General features: G+C 37.9%; 1 protein-coding gene across 1 annotated transcript in view; it reads left to right on the forward strand.

Annotated features, from left to right (window-relative positions):
- Positions 1-23,423, forward strand: part of PHLPP2 (PH domain and leucine rich repeat protein phosphatase 2) — a 102,890-nt gene that overhangs the window by 45,721 nt on the left and 33,746 nt on the right. Inside the window, exons 4-8 of the mRNA XM_036751145.1 lie at positions 5,259-5,449; positions 5,883-6,008; positions 7,312-7,466; positions 21,082-21,228; positions 21,876-22,106. Coding sequence (XP_036607040.1) covers positions 5,259-5,449; positions 5,883-6,008; positions 7,312-7,466; positions 21,082-21,228; positions 21,876-22,106 — 850 coding nt within the window. The remainder of the gene's footprint in view (positions 1-5,258; positions 5,450-5,882; positions 6,009-7,311; positions 7,467-21,081; positions 21,229-21,875; positions 22,107-23,423) is intronic.

Genomic DNA, 23,423 nt, shown 5'->3' on the forward strand with positions numbered 1-23,423 from the left:
CCTCAAATTATTTTATATTTACTTATCAGTCAGTCACTAAATATTAAGTACCTGCTATGTGCCAGGCACTGTGCTATGTGCTGGGGATACAAAGAGAGGCAAAAGACAATACCTGCCCTCAAGGAGCTCACAATCTAATGGGAGAGACATCACTTTTCTGTTCATAAGCTGCATTTAAGTTCCTTGAGGGCAGGCACTATTTTTCATTGTCTTGTGTATATTAGTGTGGCAAGGTGCCTTCTCGAGTGGATAGTGCTTAATAGATGCTTGCAGTATTGAATTGAATATGTTTTTCTTTTTCTTTCCTCCCCTATTCCTTTGTCCTAAAATAATCACTGTGCAGTTGATGGCTTATCTTTTCTCTTAGTACATTTATAGGCCTGAATTATTTGTCTTTAGAACAGTTATTTGGGGACCTTGAGTCAAACTATCTAATTTTTTTTAGGTTTTTTGTTGTTGTTGTTGTTGTTGTTTTGTTTTGTTTTTGGAAAAAAGGAATAGTCCAGCTACCAGGAAATCCCAGGCAACACACCCACATTAATACTAGGCTCTCTATGATTTTAGAAACTTGTACATCTTTGAGTGGGAGATAACTCATGTGAAGACTTCACAGAAAGAGAAAATAGAAATTATTTCCTTCTTTCATTCTTAAAAGTAAGTGGAGTTGGGGGGGGGGTGGATTAAAATGAATTTAACCTTGCAGGGAGTGGATTACCTAACTCTTCGGAATTCAGGGCTTGGGGCAGTAAGTGCCCTCCCTTTCTTTCCCTTACTGCTAGCACAAAGTTTTTACCAAATAAGGATATAACGGACTATATAGGGATTGTTTGTTTCATGCTCCAGGAAGACTCCCCCTCCCCTCCCTCATTCCTCCTCTTTACCTTAGCCATATTACTGCTACCTCAGCAGCTAGTTGCTAAAAAAGGAGATATGTTTTGGATTGGTTGTGCTTGATTTCCTGGTTCTTTGTCTAGCTTTTCGAGCCTAGGTTGTAAGCCCACCTCCCAGCCAATGGAGAGGAGGGATAGTGGTGGGCGGGAATCTTTTGCTTTAAGATATAAATTGGTGCCCTGCCTTTTGTAATTCGCCTCCTTCCCCTAGTCCATCTTAGTGGAGGTGATGCCCCTTTCTCGCAAGACTTGAGTAAATACTTTTTGTTCTTACCTCCAGATGCCTCTTTGCTTTATAAATTTTATTTGGTAAGGGTCTTGTACCCCACACATCTTGAATGAGATAATAAGTAGATATAGAAGTGTTAGCAGTTTGTATGATGGGATCATAATATACCTTACATACTGGCCTATATGCTATATTATGATCCCATATGGAAAGATAAGTAAGAAAAAAAGTTCTGTGATATTTTTCCCTCATGGTATTCCAAATATTTAAAAGCTTAGCATATAACTTTTAACTAGAAGCTCAGGGAATAAAGTGGTAGAATGAATTTGAAATTTGAGTTAACCAGAAAATCCATTTCGTTTCACCAGTTGTGAAGAATTTTTCCTTTTTAGCCTTAGTAAATAGAGTACTTTGAACATGATGCGACCTGTTTAATAGTATTGCCTTTGTTTTCAGTCAGGGCATCTATTCTCTTCAGAATTTAGAAAATGTAGGGGATTGGGGTAAATATGTAGTTGCACTCCACAGGTATAAATGGTGTTGGGCATGGGGCAGGGTAAAAACTTCCTTTACTAGTGAAATCTTTTGCTAAGACCTAGGCATCTATAGTGATTGTTCCCAAAATCTTAGGGCAATTTTAATCTTTAATAACTTAAAGTTATTAAATAGCACTAAGACTTTTGGGGCACCTTGTATTATTTTTTGATGATCTCTTTAAATTTGTACAGTAATTATATATTTTTTTAAAAAGCCTATAGCTTCTTTTTGCCTTCTCTAAAGGTACAAATTGTTCCTAATTAGAGCCAACGTACTTCTGAAATGGAGGTCTGAGTTATCTGGTTCTAATTTTTATCACTATCAACAGATTTTTTTTTCCTAACATAAAGGCTTCAGGCATCCTTTGCTTCTGGCCAATCCTGCAAAGCTATTACCAAAACAGCATGTGAAGAAAGAAATAAGTCACCCAAAACAGAATTGACTGCTCCCTTCTAAGAGATGGCAGATTCAGAAGTTTCCTCTGAAACAAAATGTACAGTTTAAAGGAACAGAAATTTAGGAAAAGAAATCCAAGGAGTTATAGATTAATTACCATTAATTTAATATGTACCTTTATGATAGGTGACCAGACAATTTTAAAATGTTAAATTATGTTCAGAAACAAACATACCTGCAGTAAAATCATGTTTTTGCAAAGTTCCCTTTTAATGAAATATCAGATATAGAAAGTGATAAATGATTTTAAAGTAATCTTTTGTTGAGTTGTGGAATATCCTATTTAACAAAATAAGAGCCTTTCATGTTTTCTTTCAATTTCTTAAATAGAATGTTAAATTATTTTTAAAATTGGAAACTTAAGAGTAAATGACCAGTTTCTACTCAACATAGAGTGAACTTTTGGTTCTAGTACTACATGCCACAAAAATGGTTTTGCAGCGAAGGCAAACTCACTAATAGTTTAGCCTTCAATAACAAGGTTGTTGTTTTAGTAAATAATAAATAGTAGAAAGGAGAATTGGTAGCTGAAATAGCAACCATACTGACTCACCCAGGATGGCTGCTATCACAGGTTCTTTAATCTGCTTTTCTAGGGAAGTCTCCTCAAAAGGGGGTTAACAATCCTACTTTTAATTACTTTCAGTAGTTCAGGGAAAAAGCACTCTGAACGGCAGAGAAAATACAAGCAGAGAAATTAGTATAAAGACCAACAGACAGGGCTCTTAACTGCTTGATCAAAGCAGTATTGCTATACGCTTTACATACACTGCTGGATTGAGAGAGCCTTTACAGCTGAGCAGTTGGGAGCTATATTCAGAGTCTCCACCAGGAAATCAAAAAGTCCTTCTGGTAAGTGAGCCTCCAAAGCAAAATCTCACCTCAGAGTATATATACACTTTTGGCTAATAGGCTCAGAGCCAGAAGGCATCACAACCCTCTTGACTAATAAGCCTAATTAGCTTAGTACCCAAAAAATGTGAAAGCCTTCCTACAAGCAAGCCTCCCCTAAGCAAGCTTCCCTTAATGGGCTCTATTGAGGCCTATTAATGGGCAGGGAAAATCTTCATATCCTATTAACATTACAGTAGCACATATTTTTAAAAAGACATTTAAAATACGCTAAGTAGACAAAAATCCTTTTGATTTATTTCCAGTTCTGTATTGAAAATTAGAATGTAGCCACTTAATCTCAAAGGATTTCCTGTGGTGCCATCCCCAGTGACAAACATTGATGGGAACACTTAAGTCTAACCTGACACCAGGAGTGGTGCTGCCTGTACTTGGGCCTCAGAATCTCCTCCTGCAAAGACATGTCACTACAGTATTTGTATTGATCCCATTCATCAACAGCTCATCAGTCACATATGGCTTCTCTGGAAAAATCATTAGAAGTCATTTTTTTCAGGTTTTCTAGGTACTCCTAAAATCTCTTTAAATTCAGCAAGACAAACACATGTAGAAAGACCAGACTGACATACTAAGTAGGGTACTCTTTTTTAATAGGGATGAATTTTAACAGTGAGCGGGATTTCACTTAATACTTCCACTTAAGAATTTCAACTTAGCTTCAGAAAAGGCTATTTTCATCTTCAAGCAGCAGGTTTCCTTTTAAATTAGGAAAAAAAAATAGTAACAGCTGGCATTTATGTAGTTAATAATAACAGCTAGCCAGCTTAAGCTGGAGTGGTTTGCTATTTCCTTCTCCACTGGATTAGGCAGAGATTAAGTGACTTGCCCAGGGCCACACAGCTAGCAGAGTGGTGGAGGACAGCTTTGAACTCAGGCCCAGTGTTCTATCCACTGAGCCACCTACCTATCTTCTGGCAAAATATGCTACACGTTATTCTATTCCTAAATACAACTTTGATCATCGTTCTGCGAAAATTCAGATTTAATGGTGCTTACAGAAGAATACAGACTTTCCAGGAATGCTTTTTGCCCAGTTATAAAGTATTATTTTAAGGAGGAAATGAGCATTTTTTAAAAAGTGCCTACTATGTGCTAGGCGCTGTGCTCAGTGTGCGCTACAAATGTCTTACTTGGTTCTCACAATAACCCTATAAAGTAGTAGCTCTTACTAGTCCCATTGTTTGGATGAGGAAGCTGAGGCAGAGAGACCCAGGGCTGTGTAGCTATCAGGCGTCTAAGGCCAGATTGGAACCCGGGTGTTTCCTGACGTCAGGTCGGGTGCTCTGCGCCATCCAGATGCACCCGGATTCCTAACCTAGGTGTGGTCTCTGTTTCTCACTCTCGGTGCTGCTCCATAGCCGGTAAATTGTCCACGTCCCGTCATTTCTGCTGTGTGTTTCGACTTTGCGGTGACCCGCCGGCTTCCTGAGTCTTTTCCCCCAGGAGTCCGTGCCCCACTCAGCCGTCAAGCTGATCTTCCTGCCACGCAGATCTGGCCCTATCCCAGCCCTTCTCCCCAGCCCCCATTCGGTAACTCCAGTGATTCCATATAGACCAGCAGGCCCTTGGTGCCTTTGTAGTCTTCTAACGCATAGCTCCCTGCACGTACTCTGTGATCCGGCGACCCTGACCAGTGTTCCTCACTGTGCTTTCCACCTGGAGCGCCCTTGTTGTCGTCTCTGCCTCCTGGCCTCCTTCACGTCCTCTTTCATCTCGGTCCTTTCCTTCTGAAGTCACCCCCGCTTTACCCCGTCTGTACCTTGTTTGCATGTCGTTCCTTCAGTAGACTGTGAGTTGCTGGAGAACAAGGATTGTCTTTTGCCTTCCTTTATTTCCCCAACAGTTAGCACAGTCCCTGGCTAAGTCATAGCTGACTGCCTGACTTGGTAGGCCAGAAATCCTTGGTACTTCTGATATTTTATCCGACAGTACCTATTCTGATTGACCGCTTCTCTTTGAAGTCTCCAGCCTTCTTTCTTTACTTTTCCCCTCCTTTTACCTTCTTCATCATCCTCCCCCCTTTTCAGCTTCCTTTTACGTATTGTCTTTCCCCATCGGAATGTAAACTCCTCGACGTCAGGGCTTGGCTTGCTTTTCAGTTATCCATCTTTGTATTCCTGGCATTTCAGCACTGTTCCTGCCATGTAGTGAATGCTTATTGGTTTAATTTGTTGACATATATATTTGATAAGACTATCATTATTTAGTAAACAGTAATGTACTCTTTATTTCAGAAAAACCGTGTCAGATGGACCATCTCGACCGAATTCTGTTATCTGGCATCTATAATGTACGCAAGGGAAAGACCCAGCTTCATAAGTGGGCTGAGCGCTTCGTTGTTCTCTGTGGGACTTGCCTTATTGTGTCTTCGGTGAAAGACTGCCAGACTGGAAAGATGCACATTTTGCCCCTTGTTGGGGGAAAGGTGAGACTGACAGATGAGAATTACTCTTCATTCTTTTAGGTTATTTTAGGTAAGGAAAAAGCTGGCCCATACTTGCTTGTATTTTATATTCTGGAAATGTTTTAAATCTAACAGTATAATTTTGGTTCTTATATTTATAAGCCCACCTTGAGCATTCTGAAACTGAATTATCAGAGGTTCTAGCTTTAATAATTTCTGGTTTTGCACGTATTCTTACAGTGAAATTGTTTGCCACTCCCCAAAAGTAACAACTTTGTGTTACAACTGAATTATATGAAGTTATTATTAACTAGGGGTTCAAGGAACTCAGTTAACATGGTGACCCTTCTTTATGTTTTATATCTTTGTATCTTGTGTTTCCCCTACTTGGTGCCTAACTTGCGTCATCGCAGAGCCTGGTTCTCCCTGTGATCTCTTTGTGTTCTCGTTTCAGGTAGAAGAATTGAAACGGCGGCAGCACAGCCTCGCCTTCAGCTCAGCAGGAGCACAGGCTCCAACATACCACGTCTGCTTTGAGTCCTTGGCAGAGTGCCAAAGGTGGCATCGGCAGGCCTCCAAGGTGCGGGGGCTGCACTTACTCCCCTAAGACTGTTCTAGCTCTTAGCTGTCCTCTCGGGCCGTCTCCAGAAATGACAAATAATGAGTGATAATGCATTTCTAGGGAGTCTGCCCTCAAGTACGCAGCTATTCAAGGCTATTATACGTCCTGCATATTGAATCTCAACATATATGTTTCCACATACATAGATACATATATATGTTGAGCATAAAAGTATAGCTGTATTTTTAAAAATATTTTCATATAAATTAACTAATTTAATCCTTATACTACCCATTTGAGGGTATTGCTATGTCTTATTTTGACAGATAAGGAAATGAATAGAAAATCGCTTGCCCCAGAACATATAGCTTAATAAGGGCGAGAGCTGGGACTAGAATCCAGTTCCCCTCTGTCTCAGTACTCTTTGCTCTGTGCCTTTTATGCCCTTGTCAAACTCTGATTTCATCCTTAGTGATGTGGCAGTGAACTGCAATATATTGTCGCTATAGATAATCATTTAGTTGTGAAGGCCTATCTTCTTTTTAGCTTGCTATGGGCATCTACCTGGTCTCTTAGCATGTTTACTGTTTGAAATTCATAAAGACCAACAACTTTAAAAATTTATCTAGATTTCCTGGTTAGCCTAGCCTCTTTCTGCCTAGTTGTATGCTGCCTTGCATACTCATTTTAAAAGTTAAGACAGTTAACCTTGAATCCAAGCACTGCAGAAGCAATAAAACCTGTAATTACTGAATGTGGAGATATATAATCAAAACATAAACGGCTTCCTCATGGCATTTCCTCAATTTTTCTTAACTTGTTTCTCTAGTCCATATTACATTATTGACTTAACCTTTAACCCTTGGATTAAGCCTTGAATTTTTATAGTTAAAACATTATTTATTGTTTATATTTTCAGCCCTCTAAGGCTAGCTTTTGTCATGAGTAGTTATCCCATGTTTTGGCATATTATTAAAAGCAGCTTTATATTCGTACAAATTAGATAATCTTAAATTTGCCTTGTGGCCTGAAGTACTAGCTTTCACCTTTGGTAATTTAATTTATTACGCCTCATCCATGGATGTTTGGTGGCTCTTCATTTCTTTGTATCCAACACTTAGCTTGATTGGGTAGGGGAGGGGTGAGATGGGAAAGGAACGAGCATTAACTGGTACTTCTTATAGTAACCTGATATCTTTGCCTGGTTATCATTGCACGTCCTGGTGATCAGTGCTGCTCTTTCTGTTTGTTCCATCCTCAGCTACTTCATCAACATATTCGTACTTGCTCAGTTGCAACTTTCTTTCTTTGACTTATTCAGGTGGTGTCGCAGAGAATAAGCACAGTTGATCTCTCGTGTTACAGCCTTGAGGAGGTTCCCGAGCATCTCTTCTATAGTCAAGACATCACCTACCTCAACTTGCGACACAACTTTATGCAATTAGAAAGACCAGGAGGCCTTGATTGTCTCTACAGGTGTGTGGAAAGCTATTTTATGTTACCTATTAGAATCTTGGATTATTGGATTAAAATTGAAAAACTACTTATATCCTGATGGTCTGTGCCTGAAAGTGAACATGATGGTTACCGTATTTACTCATATAATTTGCCTCCGTTTTATATTTTTTTACACTGCACACAATGTCCCCTTGATTTCAGTAATACTATCCCCAAGGCAATAGGATTTCCAAAAATGTAGCTCCCACTTTCAGTTCGAATTGACAGACATTTCTTAAGTTCCTACTATGTTTAAGATACAGTGTTCTTAAGAGATAATTTGTTTTTCTCCCTGACTACCTGTTAAGGTGAGATCTTGTCGTTGGTGATGGGCAAGATAGATTTGCAGTTCCATGAAAGAGTGTATTACTAAGATAAACTGTTTCCAACATTTTTCTCTGGAATAAATTGCTTTTGGCAGCTTTTTTTCCTTAAGATTTCAGGGTCACCGTTTCAGTTCGTAGATACATTCTGCCCTTACTCTTCTCTTTCTTCAGCAGCTAATTCTTCCCCTCCACCAATTTTAAATATTATCTCTATAGTCTGTGTATATTTCCAGTTCTTCCTACTTTTCCACTAGGCACCAGCCTGTTTCTCTCCAAATTTTAGGTCCTGAGAGCATCTACATGAAACAGGTAAAGAAACCTAGGATTTGCCAGCTCCTGAAATAGTGAGCTCTGCCACGGTTCACTTACTGACCCTGCTTCTCAAACACAGGCAGATAGAAAAGCTACCTTTACTGGAGGAAACTTAGCAGTTATGCTTGTATCCTAACAAAAGCTATTTAAGTGATGTCTTTTACTTACTAAATATGGTTATTATTTAGGAATAATCATATGAAAATGAGAGCAAGTACCTCTGTCTCTTAGGAGCACATTCTCTGGCCCATCCTTCTCAATAACAATAATAGGGTCAGTAGAGTCAGGACTTGTTCTGGGATAAAGATCACAGAGGCAGCCTGTGACTTGTGCAGAATTCAGACCCTCTTCACTGAGCAGGGGGCAAAAGCACCTCTTAGGTCTTAGGAACTTCCTGCCAGTATCCCAGAATGGCCAGGACGGAACAATGGAAGGAGTGTCCTCAACTATGATCATTTTTATACTGACCAAAATCAAGGACCGTTGCAACAATCCGGCTAGCAGCTGTTGTTGGGTTGAAAGACCAACACAAGCCCAACAACAAGCATGCTGCAAAAGCCCAGGTTCTTTTGATCTGCTTTGCTAAGGAAAGCAACATTAAGGCGTTGACAAGTTTACTTTAATCCGGCATACAAATACCATTCACTTAGTTCAGGGGAAAAAGCCAGCACCCTAAACTTCAGAGCAAAATACAAACAAATTACAAACATCGACAGACAGACCTTGTCTGATTCAAATCCCAATACATAGTTATCAGAGTTTAACAGTCCCAGCATCCAGGTTTACGAGCTGGAGGGCTCTTAGCTGTAGCTGCCCAGAGTCTCCACATCATCGTACCACCACGAGTGAGAGCCCCTGTGCAAATGGCTCTATCTTCTCTTCTTACAGCATTTCAGACATCATCAAATGTCATCTGAATGACCAGAACTTAGGCTCCTATGATTGGCTCTTGAATTAGCACCTCCCCTTAGTACCCTGGGAGCTTCACACCCACATAGGCTTAGCACCTAATAGGGGTTTGGGCCTGGGGCTTAGGACCTAGTAAGACTCAGTGAAATACACTGAATTATTCAAAGTTTCCTTCTAGTCCAGTGAGGCACTGGAAAAATCAGGTGCAAGGGGCTGGGGTGTAATCCCTCCTGTGACCTCATACCTCAGGTAGCACCTATGCAGCTGCTAATTCCCTCCCATTCCTGAAGCTGGAGAGTTCTTCCCACTTAAACCTACAGCCAGTCCCCTGGCCATGAGCTAGACCAGCACTTCCTTCTTGCTGCACACCTGGGGTACATTTATTACTCCCAGCTGCTATGCCATGAAGAACTTCTGTAGTCCAAGCACCTGTGCTGCAGTAAGATTTTCCACATTAGGGGATGAAATGGAAATGTGCAAATGGATGGGAAAATTTAAACTATATAAGTGACATGTTAAAGGAAGTAATGCAAAGCATTAAAAATCGCAAAGAGATGAAACAAGAAATCAGAAACCTATACTGCAATATCCAAGTTCTAAAACCACTTTGGACACAGCAAATAATCAAGCAAAGACAGGATAAAAATAAAATTTAAGAACCTACCTAGGAGACAAAAAATTGAAAAAGCATCTGAATGTTACACGGAACAGAGTACAGATTTGGAAGACAAAAGCGAGAGATACAGACATTAGGGTCTTTTTTATATACTGTAGTATCTTCCGAGATCTCGGTGTAGACACTGTTGGTAATAATAGCTAATTATAACAAGAGCTAACGTTTATATAGAGCCTGCTGCGTGCCTGACACTGTGCTGAGGGCTTTACAAATATTATCTCATTTAATCCTCACCATAGCCCTAGGATGTACGTGTCACTATTACCTCTATTTTACAGTTGAGGACACTAAGGCAGACCGAGGTTAAGTGACTTGCCTAGGGTCACGCAGCTACTAAGTGGCTGAGGCCAGATTTGAGCACAGTTCTTCCCGACCCAGACTAGGCACTTTGTCTCTAGGAACTTTAGAGTACCTAAAGAGAGTTGTCCATAACGTGCTGGGTCAGGCAGTACTCTAAAGAGATATACGAGGACAAAGACGCATCCTAACTTTAACTTACCAAGGCACACAATTGTAAAACTGCAGACTAAGACAAAAAAATTTAAGTAAAAATTTATTGATGTACTCTTGGGGTACACTTACTACTCCAGTCTCCTACTTCATGAAGAACTTCTGCAGTCCGAGGGACCTAAACTACAGTAAGATTCTCAAAAAAAGAAAAGAAAAATCACATTTTTTTTTTGAAAAATCACATTTTTAAAGAAATATCATTTGGTCTAAAATCAGACTTTTCAAAAGCAACAAAGGAAAAATGTCAAAGTTGGATATATACAAAAAGTTTTTTTAAAATTAGGATTGTGCCCCCAAATTATATGTTTTACAGATAAAACCATATTGCTTTAAATCAAAGAAATTCTTGTTGAAGACAAACAAGACCTGGTAGAATATTTCAATAAAAATCTACAACTAAAGAATAAGTAATGATAGAAGAAATCCAAATTGACTGATAAATTACTAGCAAAAATAATACATTTTTCAGCTGCTTAAATTTAGTTAAGATTTGATTAGAGACAGCATGATATTTCAGGTACAGAGTTGGCCTCAAAGCCAGATTGAGGCTTTAAAGAAACGGACGTCCTGGCACATGAACCTTCTGGCTGTGTGTGTGTGACACTCTGGGCAAGTCACTTAACATCAGTGCTTTAGTCAGTTCTCTGAGACAAGAAATTGCAGGTAAGGTGATGACTTGCTTTTGTAGATAGTTTCCTCACGCAGAAGTTCCTATAATTATGAAATCACAAGTCAAGTCTCTATTCCTATCCCCTAGGAGTTAATATAGATATAAATGTAAAAATAAGTTATATTATCTTTTCCAGCTAAAATAAAAATAACAATTAGAATTTGGAATAAAGTTGCATATTATTAACACAAACATATGAAGGACTTTATTTTAAAGAACCGTATTTACTATAAAAATGATGTTTGAATTCATTTGTCATTTTTAAATTTTCGTAGCAAGAAAAAAATGAAAGTACTCCAAAAAATAGTTTAGCTCAGATAAGAAATAAAAAAAAAAAAGAAGGAAGAAGGGAAAGAAACTGATAATCCCAAAGGCAGAATTTCTAAACTAAAAAGGAAGTTAAAATTTAGGGAGGTATGGGGAGAGGATTCTGGAAAGATGACAGAGTAGGTCAGAAAATTCCAAGCTTTCAAGATTTGCCCCCCACAAAAGAGTTGAAATAGCACCTTAGGGCGAAAAAAGTGGGGTGGAGATGAAGAATGGGGCCCAACCAGGATCTTCCAGGGACAGTCTGAAGATCTGAAGAAGAACCCTAGGACTAGGTTTGGTCCCTGTGAGGAGTAAACACCTCCAGGGTAGGTTCCATTTTAACAAGCCCGGAAGCCCTGGGGTTAGTTGGTTTGAGAGGCTGCCTCAGCCCCAGCCACTGGAACTTTTTACCCCAGGATAGTGAGGGAAGTCGTGTGTTTGAGCCCAGGAAAATTGCGGAAACCTTCCCTGACAAGGAATGCCAGACCCAGCTGTGCTGTGAAGAGCAGTGGGGGTGAGAAGGAACCAACACACACCTGGTGAGTGCAGAAGCAGTGGGGCAGAAAGCCCCTGGCTGTGGGCACTTACAGGAGGTTGGAGGTTTGGCTTTGGTTCCAGGCTAGAGGCAATTGAAGATCCAAGAGGCACCATTTCCCATACCCCAGGGCTAGAGGTGATTATAAAAATCAAGTTATTACCACAAAAAAAAATGCATAGGCAAAGGAGAAAGAATCCAACCATAGAAACCTCTTACCGGAATTGAGATGACCAGGGTTCATCTTCAGAGGAGGACATTGAAGTAAAGAAATCCCCAATGGTCACTTGCCCAAAAAGACTTTAAAAATCAAATGACACATACTTACTAGCTGTGTGACCTTGGGCAAGTCACTTGACCCCAATTGCCCTTCCTTCCCCCCTCCAAAAAAACAAACCAAAAAAACCCATAAAAATAAAAAATCAAATGTCAGAGATGGAGGAAAACCTAAAAAAAAAAAATTAAAATTTCCAAGAAAAAAAGGTTATGAAAGGAAAGTCAACCAATTAGAAAAGGAGATCCAGAATCTCAAGGAGGAAAATGACACCTTGAAAATTAGAATTGGGCAAAGTGAAGCCAGTGAAATTATAAGAGATCAAGAAATAATTAAACAAAACAAGAATAATGAAAAAATAGAAGAGAAAGTGAAACATAAGAAAAACAACAGATTTGGAGAATAGATCAAGAAGAGAAAACATAAAAATAATTGGAGTAACTGAAAGTTATAATTGAAAAAAGAATCTTGATACGATAATAAAAGAAATGATTAAAGAAAATTGTCCTGAAGCATTAGAACAAGGCAGGGAAGTAGAAATAGAAAAAAATCTATTGAACACCACTTAAAGCAATCCTGTGAGGAAAACTCATAGGAATATCATAGTCAAATTCTGAAACCCCAGCTCAAGGATAAAATATTAAAAGCATCAAGATTAAAAGAATTTAAATATGATGGTGCCACAATTAGAATTACGCAAGACCTAGCAGCAAAGACAGTAAAGGACTGTGGATCTTGGAACACAGTATATTGAAGAGCAAAAGACTTGGGGCTCTGACTGAAAATATCATACCCTTCAGATTTCAGCATTATCTTGAATGAAAAAAATGGACAATTAACAAATAAACACTTAATATAAGATTCACCATGCAAGAACTAAGAGACACATAAGGTGTACATACCAAAGAGTGACTATAAGGGATTTACAAGAACAGACTGCTTACCTTTTATGTAACATAAAACGTAAAATCTGTGTCTAACATTCTTAACAATAATTGTCGAGCTTATAAGAAAGAGGGGGATAAACCTGACTATGATATGAATTTAAAAAGTAAAACCACTTAGAAACAGCTAAAAAGAGTAACTATTTTATACAAAGAGAGGTGCAAGAAGAAGAAGGGGTATAGAGGATTTAGACGGGGAGGAGGACTGGTAGTTCTGGTGACCTACTTTCATCGGGAATGGGTTTAAGAGGGAACAATACATATATATTTAGAAGAGTATAAAAGTCTTCGAAATTTAGAAGAAATAATATGGGGGAAGAGGACAAGGGACGGATTTTTAGAGGCGACAATGAAGGAATAGGTAAAGGGAGTTTAGATTAATGGGAATGGGGAGATAGGGGAGGGATCCTTAAAGGGGGGAAGGCAAGCAATAGGAGGGCAGGGTGGTTGGTGGAGGGGGGGGTAGGTAAGCAATAGGAAGGTGATGTAGAGGATAGAAGTAAAGTAGAGGAGGCATGAAGGACAGGAAACAAAAGATATGTACAAACATAAAGAACAAATATCAGGAGTAGATTATGTTTGAGAAAGTATATGTCTATATGCACATGTATCTATGTACAAGCATGTTTATATATCTATATGTGTATGTACATATGAAGAAATATCTAAATTATATTGTAGCCTTCTGGGGGATGGGGGGAGGGGTAAAAAGAACAAAGTAAAAAAGTACACAGCAGAGAAAAGAAAACACAAGGAAGCAAAGAAAAGATGGACAGTTCTCAACACAGGGTGTACTGTTTATCATACAGGTTTTCTTGAAATGAAAATTTATTGTTACATATTTTGAATCCTCTCCTGTGTTCTGCTATGCACATGACATGCTTTTTTTTCTTTCTTACATTATATTTGTTTCAATATTTAAGTTTATGATATGTTTTTGTTTTCTCTATTTTATATTTGTGTTCTGATAAAATAAAATTTAAAAAAATTAGGGAGGTATAATTGAGAGTTTGTAAAATATCAAAAGAAAGTATTCTAATGGATCAAGAATCAATGCCCATCAACATGTTTTTTTTCCCTATTATTTATTTATTTAATGTTTTTAGTTTTCAGCATTAATTTCTACAAGAGTTTGAATTACAAATTTTCTCCCCATTTCTACACTCCCCCTACTCCAAGATGGCATATATTCTGATTGCCCTGTTCCCCAGTCAGCCCTCCCTTCTGTCACCCCACTCCTCACCATCCGCTTTTCACTTACTTTCCTGTAGGGCAAGATAGATTTCTATGCCCCATTGCCGGTATATCTTATTTCCTAGTTGCATGTAAAAACTTTTTTTTTTGAACATCTGCTTTTAAAACTTTGAGTTCCAAATTCTCTCCCCTCTCCCCTCTTCCCTCCCCACCCACGCTCCCTAAGAAGGCAAGCAATTCAGCATAGACCACATGTGTATCATTATGCAAAACCCTTCCACAAACTATATTTTGCTCCTTCCTATCCTATCCCCCTTTATTCAATTTTCTCCCTTGACCCTGTCCCTTTTTGAAAGTGTTTGCTTTTGATTACCTCCTCCCCCCATCTGCCCTCACTTCTATCGTCTCCCCTTTTTTATCTCCTTCCTCCTTCCTTCCTGTGGGGTGTGATACCCAATTGAGTCTGTATGTTATTCCCTCTTCAGGTCAAATCCGATGAGAGCAAGATTCACTCACTCCCTCTCACCTGCCCCCTCTTCCCTTCCTACAGAACTGCTTTTTCTTGCCACTTTTATGCAAGATAATTTACCTCATTCTATCTCTCCCTTCCTCCATCTCCCAATATATTCCTCTCTCATCTCTTAATTTGATTTTTTTTAGATGTCATCCCTTCATATTCACCTCATCCTGTGCCGTGTGTGTGTGTGTGTGTGTGTGTGTGTGTGTGTGTGTGTGTGTATTCCCTTCAGCTACCCTAATACTCATGAATTATACACATCATCTTTCCATGTAGGAATGTAAACAAAACAGTTCAACTTTAGTAAGTCCCTTATGATTTCTCTTTCTTGATTACCTTTTCATGCTTCTCTTGATTCTTGTGTTTGAAAGTCAGATTTTCTATTCAGCTTGGGTCTGTTCCATTTGGCTCCTGGGTCTGGTTGGTCTGGGCGCAGCCCACGCTGGGCTCTGCTCTGCTCCATTCCCAGCACGGTGCAATAGACCTTACCCAGCAACCATCCAGACTTTCCTGGGCTGGAGCCCTGCTTCCCTCTGCTATTTCGTGGGTTCTACAGTTCTAGAATTTGTTCAGAGCCATTTTTTATAGGTGTTTGGAGGGTCCTGAGAGAGAGCTTTAGGCAAGTCCCTGCTTTCCGGCCACCATCTTGGCTCTGCCCCTACCCATCAACATGTGATGCAAAAAATATAGCTAAATTAAAATGAAGAAGTTAGTCTCAAAAACTATAGGAACTGAAAAAGCAAGGGTAGAAGTAACAGTATCTGACAAGGTGGACCTTAAATTAGGAAAAAAAAAACCCTAAAGAAAACAGTAAATCATGGTGAAACGAAAAATAACAAACATACAACAGTTCTCAAATCATATGCACCAAGCAATTCAGCACTGAAAGCCAAAAGATATTAATGGTGACACAAGGAGAAATAGAGCAAGATATATAATAAAGAATCTGAATTACCCCAATATAAAAATGTGGTAAGTCAAATAAAAAGATCAGTAATAGAGAAGTAAGATTTTAACTGCTTGTTCAATAGTTGAAATTAATATATATATATGAGGAGAACTACACAGTCTGTTTAAGAACACGTGGAACATTCACAGAAATAGATTGCACACTAGGTCATAAAGAAACAGCATAAATTCAAGACAGCAGCAGTTAATACATGCCACATTTTCAGACCATAATGCAACAAAATTAGAATTAAGTAACATGAGCAAATGTAAAACTAGTTAGAGGCTAAAAAACTGTTACAGATTTGGTTAAAGAAGCATTCAGGAAAACAATAGTAGGATGTAAATGATAATGCCACATATCAAAACCTGGGGGTTGGAACCAAACTTATTTTCATAGGCACATGTCTGTCACTATATATGTAGGTTAATAAAGAAATGGAAAAAGTAAATGGTTAAATTTGTATCTTAGTGACTCCAAAAAAAGACCAAATCAGTCATCCAAAGAAAAGTTTTTTAGAGAGATTTTATAAAGGTAAGAGCAAGCATACATATACTGGAGAATGAAGGAAAGATTGAACTGACAAATATAACTAGTAGCTGGCTGGGTTTTTTAATGCTAACAAACTGACAAGCCATTAGCAAATTTAATCAGCAGAAGGAAAAAATAATTCAGCAACATTTAAATTGAAAACAAAATCCCAAGAAACACAAAAGAAGTTAAGACTATTATTAGGAAATATTATACTCCAGTTATAGCTTTGTTGTAACAAATTAGAGAATGTAAAGGGAATAAATTATTATATACAAAAATTTAAATTCCCTAAATTTGCAGCAGCTAGATGAAACAGTGGATAGAGCACCAGGCCTGGAATCAGGAAGACTCGTCTTTATGACTTCAAATCTACCCTCAGCCACTCAGTAGCTGCGTGACCCTGGACAAGTCACTTAATCCTTTTTGTTTCAGATTCTTCATTTGTAAAATGAGCTGGAGAAGGAAATGGCAAACTACTCTAGTGTCTTTGCCAAAAAAACCCAAATGTGAGATCATAAAGAGTTGGACACCATTGAAATGACTGAACAACAAAAAACATATAATTTAAATAGACTAATTTTAGGAGAAAATTACAAGTCATCAAAGAATTGCCTGGAAACAAAACACAACACAACTCTTTCGGACTTCCTAGAATAAACAAAACCTGTGCTACATAGGTTATTCATCAGCGTAGAGAAATGTAGAATTTTATCCAATAATACTTTTTATGAGGCAAATATGATATTTTTCATCCTGGCAAAGATAACACTAAAAGAATTAGTGACAAATTTTCCTGTGAATATCTGCAAAATACCAAGTAAAAAAGGCAGTAGAATAGTGAAACATTAAGAAAATGTGAACTATAAATTTGCTTTTGAAAATGGATTTGGCTGCAACTTATAGATTTTGATATGTGATAATCTTACAACTTACAAATTTTCAATTATTGCTTTTTAATTCTTTTTCAAATAAAATATTTTCAATTTATAAGCATTTTCTTTCCCTGTCATCATATTATCAACACAATAATATAAAACAAAGTCAAAAGAACTCAGAACCAAGTGATTATAATAAGAGGCAGAAAAAAACTTCTTGCTAGAAATCCAATCTACTTTTCATGATTAAAGCCATGAATAAGTATAAAAAGATTTTTCTTCACCACAAAAAAAATACCTACTTTAGGCAATGAGCCACCTTCTTGTGCAGTAGAGAAGCATTAGAAGCATTCCCCTAAAAACGGCGATAAAGTGAGTGTAGCTGTTGTATGACTGTTGTCACTGCTTTTGTTTGACATGTATTAGCAACTCTAGAGATCACAATAAGAAAGGAAAAGTATATTAAATTTTAACATTGGGAATTAAGTTCAAAATAGCATTACATATAGATGTGTATCTCAAAAATCCAACCACTTCACAAAAATTAATAGACCCAATAAGCAAGCCCATCAATTTTAGGATACAAAATCAACTCACAAGTATCATCCATAATCTCATTTAGTAGTAATAGCCACGAAACCATTTAAAAAACTGTAGAGTGAGCAGAACTAATTAACCCACCTAGGAAGTCTTAGGATCCTTGTAAGAACTGCTGTAAACTATTGAGTTAAAGAGAAGAGGACATAAATAACTGGAAGGACATGGAGCATACATGGGTGGATAGAGCAGATTAATGTAGAAAAAATAGCAATGCTCCCCCAGGTAGTATGTGTATTTAATGTAATATCAAGCACAAAACCTAGGGACTTCATTATAGAAATGAACAAGATTGTGGTGAAATTTATATGGCAAAACAAGTAGGCAAGAAAATCAAGAGGCACACTGAGAAAGAAAACAATGGTGGTCTTGGAATCCCACATTTTAAATTGCAACAGCTTTTTAAATTTGTTTTAAATTATCTGGAACTGGGAAAAAATGGAGAAATAGCTCAATAGAACAGAATAGCTATATCAAGCAATGCAATTGATTCAGGTTTGATAAATTTATGGCAAGGAAAAGCTGAGGAAAGGATTATTATTATTATTATTATTATTTGACAAATTTACTTCTAAAATTGGTTAGACTGGTCTGGAAATCATTAGACCAGGGATGGGAAACCTGTGGCCTTCTAGGTCTTCAAGTACAGCCCTTTGACTGAGTCCGAACTTCACAGAACAAATTCTTTTATTAAGAGGACCCCTGATTTAGACTCACATACTATATCCCAGTGAATTTTATCTAGATAAGACTTTAACAGCAGAAACACAACTTTTAAGAAGGTGGAAGTAAATGGAATAAAGTTTTTATCAGAGTTGTTATGGGGCTTTTTTAACAAAATGAATTACTAGGGATAAGATATGTGTTTGATTACATTAAGATAATATATTTAATAAAAATGAACACATTAGGGAAAATATTTATCACAAGTATGACAGGTAATCTGACATCTGAAATCTAAAGATCTGCAGAATGAGACAGATATTTTCAGACACAGCCAGTATGAAAATTTGTTTTGCTTGGCTATGTTGTTACAGAGCTTTTTTTTTTTTAAAATTCTCATGCCTATATGGGAGGTAGGAGGACAAGGAGGGCTAGGGCTAAGGATTCAAAAACAAAGAACAGGGAGGGCAATGTTGAAAGCTACAGGTGGATCTTATTACATATATACTTTTTGGAAAGCTAGCTGTACATAAAAGACTAGCAGTTTGATGTATATGCCTCTTGTTCTGTTACCTAATATGCATTTAGATGTCTAATCTGTTTGGTATTTGTTTAGAATAAAAATGTTTAAAAATGAAATATATGAGGAACTGTTAAACCACGGTGGGTAATTCTCTCTCCTCAGGGGAAACTGTGAGACCATTTGGTCCAAGTATATGTGAGTTTTCAAACGAGCAGATTATTAACAGTCACTTGAAAATGCTCAACACCACTAATGATCAAAGGAGATGCAAATTAAAACAACTTTGAGGTACCACCTCATCTATCATATTGTCAAAAACTGTTGTAGAGGACAGATGTGTGCATTAATTGCTGATGGAATTGCAGACTTCTGGAATCTTTTTTGGAGAGAATTATGGAAGTACATAGTTAAAGTTATAAAAATAATCATACCTTTTATCCTAGTAATTTCATTTGTTAGAATCTACCTTAACACTGTTATTAAAAACCAAAAAGCCAACCCTGCAAAGATTTTTCTGACATTATGTATAATTGTAAATAGTGGGAACAAACTACATATTCAATAATAAAAGAATAGTTAAGTCTTATATTCATATATGTAATGCTGTAATACAATTAAGACCAGTAAGTATGAGGAAAATAATACAATAAAAAGAACTTTATGAAATCATATGATGTTGAAAAAAGAATCAGAAGAATAGGGTACACACTGACCATAAAGAGGAAAAGTGAATGAAAATGAACAGATGGCATGGAGCACATAGTAGGTGCTTAATAAATGTTTATTATCAGACTCTTGAGATCATGGTGGAAGTAACTGAAAAACTGGAATGACAATTTATGCATTTCACTTAATTTAAATAGTGACTAGGCAAGTTGGGTTGTATTGATGTTCAATGTTAACCTGTTAATGAAACCTTTTTTTTTTTAAAAGAAGTTAAAACAAAGGGAGTGGCTGGGTTATCTGGCTGAGGACAGGAGCATAAGAGGGTAGAATTCAATAATAAATGAGTTGGAAAACTGAAGTAAGGTCCCAGGAGTTCAAACCTAGAAGTAGACCAGGAAAATAAGTATTGCCAGGGGAAGAACCTCCAGGCTGCTCCCATTGAAACCGAACAATAATAATAATAATAGTTACCATTTGTATGTACAGCATTCTGAGGTTTACAAAGCACTGTTCATATTACCTTTTTATCCTCGTAACAGTCCTGGCAGGTAGATGCCACTATTATCCCCATGTTACAGATGAGGGAACTGAGGTAGACATGTTAAGGGATTTGTTGAGGGTAACCCAGTCAGTAAGTGTCTGAGGTTACATTTGAAGTGAGCTCTCACTGACTGGCAGCCCCAGTGCTCTGTCCACCACACTGCTGAGAGAAGTAAGCCTTCAGAGAAGGCGTTCCTTTGGCTGTGAATTCAGCTGGTGCTTCAACATAAAATGATCAGTCTGCATTCAGCAGGAGTAAGGATCTTTTTTTTATCTCCTTTGGCTTTGTTTTTATGATCAGTTGTTGGCTGAAAGAACTTGGTAAACCTTGTACTGAAATAAGAGCTTGTAAGTTGTCACCGTACGAGACTGCACACTTTTGCATTATCAGAAACAAAGTGGAATGACAAGAAGTCAGGTCCCAATTTAGCTGGAAGGCTTCCATGGTCTCATCAGTTGGCCGCTTTTTTCAGTCAGCGTTTAATGGAACACAGTTCTTGTAGATCAACATTTGCTTCTCAGATTTGACCTGTGATGGGTGCCAGGTGTTTGTGGAAGCCCTTTGTGATTCTGAACAAATGAATATCGCCTCCGGAATAGAAAATAGGAGATTTCAAGCTCATGGAATAAGAGGGTTGGATAGAAAGGAATTCTGTTTCACAGGCATTCTTGGGATGCGAAAGGAGGCAACTGGGTAGTGGAGTGGATAGAATGCTGGGATTTGGAGTAAGGAAGACTCGAGTTCAAATTCTGCCTCAGATACTGACCAGCTGTGTGACTCTGGGCAAGTCCCTTAATTTTAGCCTCAGTTTCCTCATCTGTAAAATGGGGGTGATCATAGCACCTGCCTCCGAAGGTTGTAGTGAGGCTCAGATGAGATAGATGAAAAGTGTTTTTACAAACCTTGAGGTACTATGTAAAAGCTAGTTTTTATTGTTGTGATTAGGCGCAGCAGCAGGAGGAAGGGGAGAAGGTGAAAGAAACCATTTTAGGACTGGAATCAAAGGCTGAAATTTAAAATTACTTTCTGTTGGCAATTGTTGATGTGATTCCTATTTTTTTCCTCTTCAGGTTTTCTCAGCTGAAGGGCCTGAATTTGTCCCACAACAAGCTTGGGTTATTCCCCATTTTACTTTGTGAGATCTCCACTCTAACAGAACTCAACCTTTCCTGTAATGGATTTCATGAGTTGCCTGGTCAGATTGGCAATCTTCTTAAGTGAGTATCTGACCTTACTTAGAGCCCACAGTTCTGTGCAAGAACCACTGGTTTGGGAGTTAAGAGTTTCTGCCTCTGCTGCATAGCCACACCTCCCCTGGAATTGAGGGGTCTCATCTGAAAAGGGAGGGAGTTGGACCAGATCACCACTGATGGCCCTTTGGACTCTGATGTGGGACCCTTCAATTTTTCCCTTTTTCCCGGTGCTCTGGGAAACTTACACAGCATTTGAAGTGAAAACAATAGAATGTTTGTTGCAAAAATGCAAGTCAGTAGAGTGCTTTGAAAGTAGCTTTGGTTTGGTGATTTATATGAACATGAATCACTGGATCTTGTGAAAATAATTCATGTCAGTACTAGGGGCTATCACCCAGTGTCCAACACCAAATAGCAGTTTCAGTCACCAAAATTCTCATTGTACATAATATTTACTGAACCCTCTGACAGCTGTTCATAGACTTCTGCTGCTGGCTAATTCGTTCCATCTCTGTAGAGATGGAAATTGAGGAGGTTGTTGATTTGCTGGAATTCATTATTCCTTGTCAGCATGGTCCTAGAGTTAGAACTCTTTACTTCCAGATCTGCTCAATTTGAGAAATTCTTTGCTAGCTGAGTTTTTTTCCCCCCCTTAAATTCATTTCACACAGTCTACAGACTCTCTGTCTTGATGGCAACTTCCTCACTACTTTACCTGAAGAACTGGGAAATTTACAACAGCTTTCCACTCTTGGACTCGCCTTCAACAATTTTAACCAAATTCCAGAGACTTGTGTGAAGCTCACCATGCTAGAGAAACTGGCTATGGCAGGCAACCAGCTAGAAATCCTGAATCTTGGGGTTTTGAACAGGATGAAGCATATCAAACATGTAGATTTCAGGTAAGGGTATTCTTTCTGTGTGTCTTCTTGGATTGCTCTCTGAAAGAACTGTGGTTGGCTCTGTTACTTCTGAGACTACTGCATTAAGGTTCAGAAGAGGAATTAATTTTGTTTTAAAGATAAAGTAATGCCTCATTAATCAGGCATCATTGGGGAATATGGTATTCAAAATAAGTGAATTTTCCAGATTAGTTAAGCTTATCTATTAAGCATGGGATTTTTTAAAAGTTTTAATTGATTTCTTTTGTTTTTACATAACATTATCTTCTGAACATATCTCTCCCCACTCCCTTATCCAGCATGCCATCATCTTGTGACAAAGAAAAAAAGAGAGGAAAAGAGTTAAGCAAAAGCAACCAACATATCAGCTGTATCTAATGATGCATTCAGTATTGCACATCTGTTGTTTCTTACCTCAGCAAAGAAGGGAGTGCAGAGCTTTACGAGGATGGAGTGTTTAGTCTCAGTTGTTCTTTGCATTTACATTATTGTAGTCATTGTGTATGTTGGTTCTTCTTCACTCTTTATCATTTCATCTGTCTTCCCATACTTTTCCAAATTCTTCATATTCATTTTTTTACTGTTCATTAATACATTATCATACCACAGTCTGTTCAGCTATTCCTCAGTCATTGGCATCCTCTTTGTTTCTAGTTATTTGCTACAACAAAAGTACTGCTTATGAATATTTTCCTGTATATAGGACACTTCTTTTTATCTTTGACCTACTTGGGGTATATGTTTAGCAAAGGGATCTTTGGGTCAAAGAATGTGGACATTTTAGTCACTTTCTAAGCATACTTACAAATTCAAATTCATAGTTCTATCAATGGCCTTTTAGTGTCTACTTCAGTGATTTTTATGGAAATATTTCTGTAGTATGTTACATACTTCTCTGCCTTGTTAAATGGAGTACATTTAAGTAACATGGTTTTACCTTTTCTTGATGACTCAGACTTATTGTTAAAAAACATCAGTTACTATGCATGTTCTTTTTAAGGAGGGAGAAAAAGCAAGAAATCATTGCTATTGTTGTCTTTGGAGATTGCCTGAATTTTGTCCATATATAAATGGTTTTCCTCTCCATTGACACCTTTGCTTTGAATATTCCACATGCAGAGGTTCCCAGAAGCAGAATTAAAAAGCCAGTGTTTTGACTCTGCCACAAGGAAATATGACCATGGCCTTTAGCTTGCTTAATCTGTAGTGGAACATGTTCTGTTCCCCAAACTTTTAAATGAAGATTTCTGAGCAGCCAGAATGCAAAAACAACAAGTTATTCTCTTTTCATGGATAAGCTCATTCCATTTTGCTCTC

The sequence above is a fragment of the Trichosurus vulpecula genome, chromosome 3, assembly GCF_011100635.1.
Source record: "Trichosurus vulpecula isolate mTriVul1 chromosome 3, mTriVul1.pri, whole genome shotgun sequence".
Lineage (NCBI taxonomy): Eukaryota > Metazoa > Chordata > Mammalia > Diprotodontia > Phalangeridae > Trichosurus > Trichosurus vulpecula.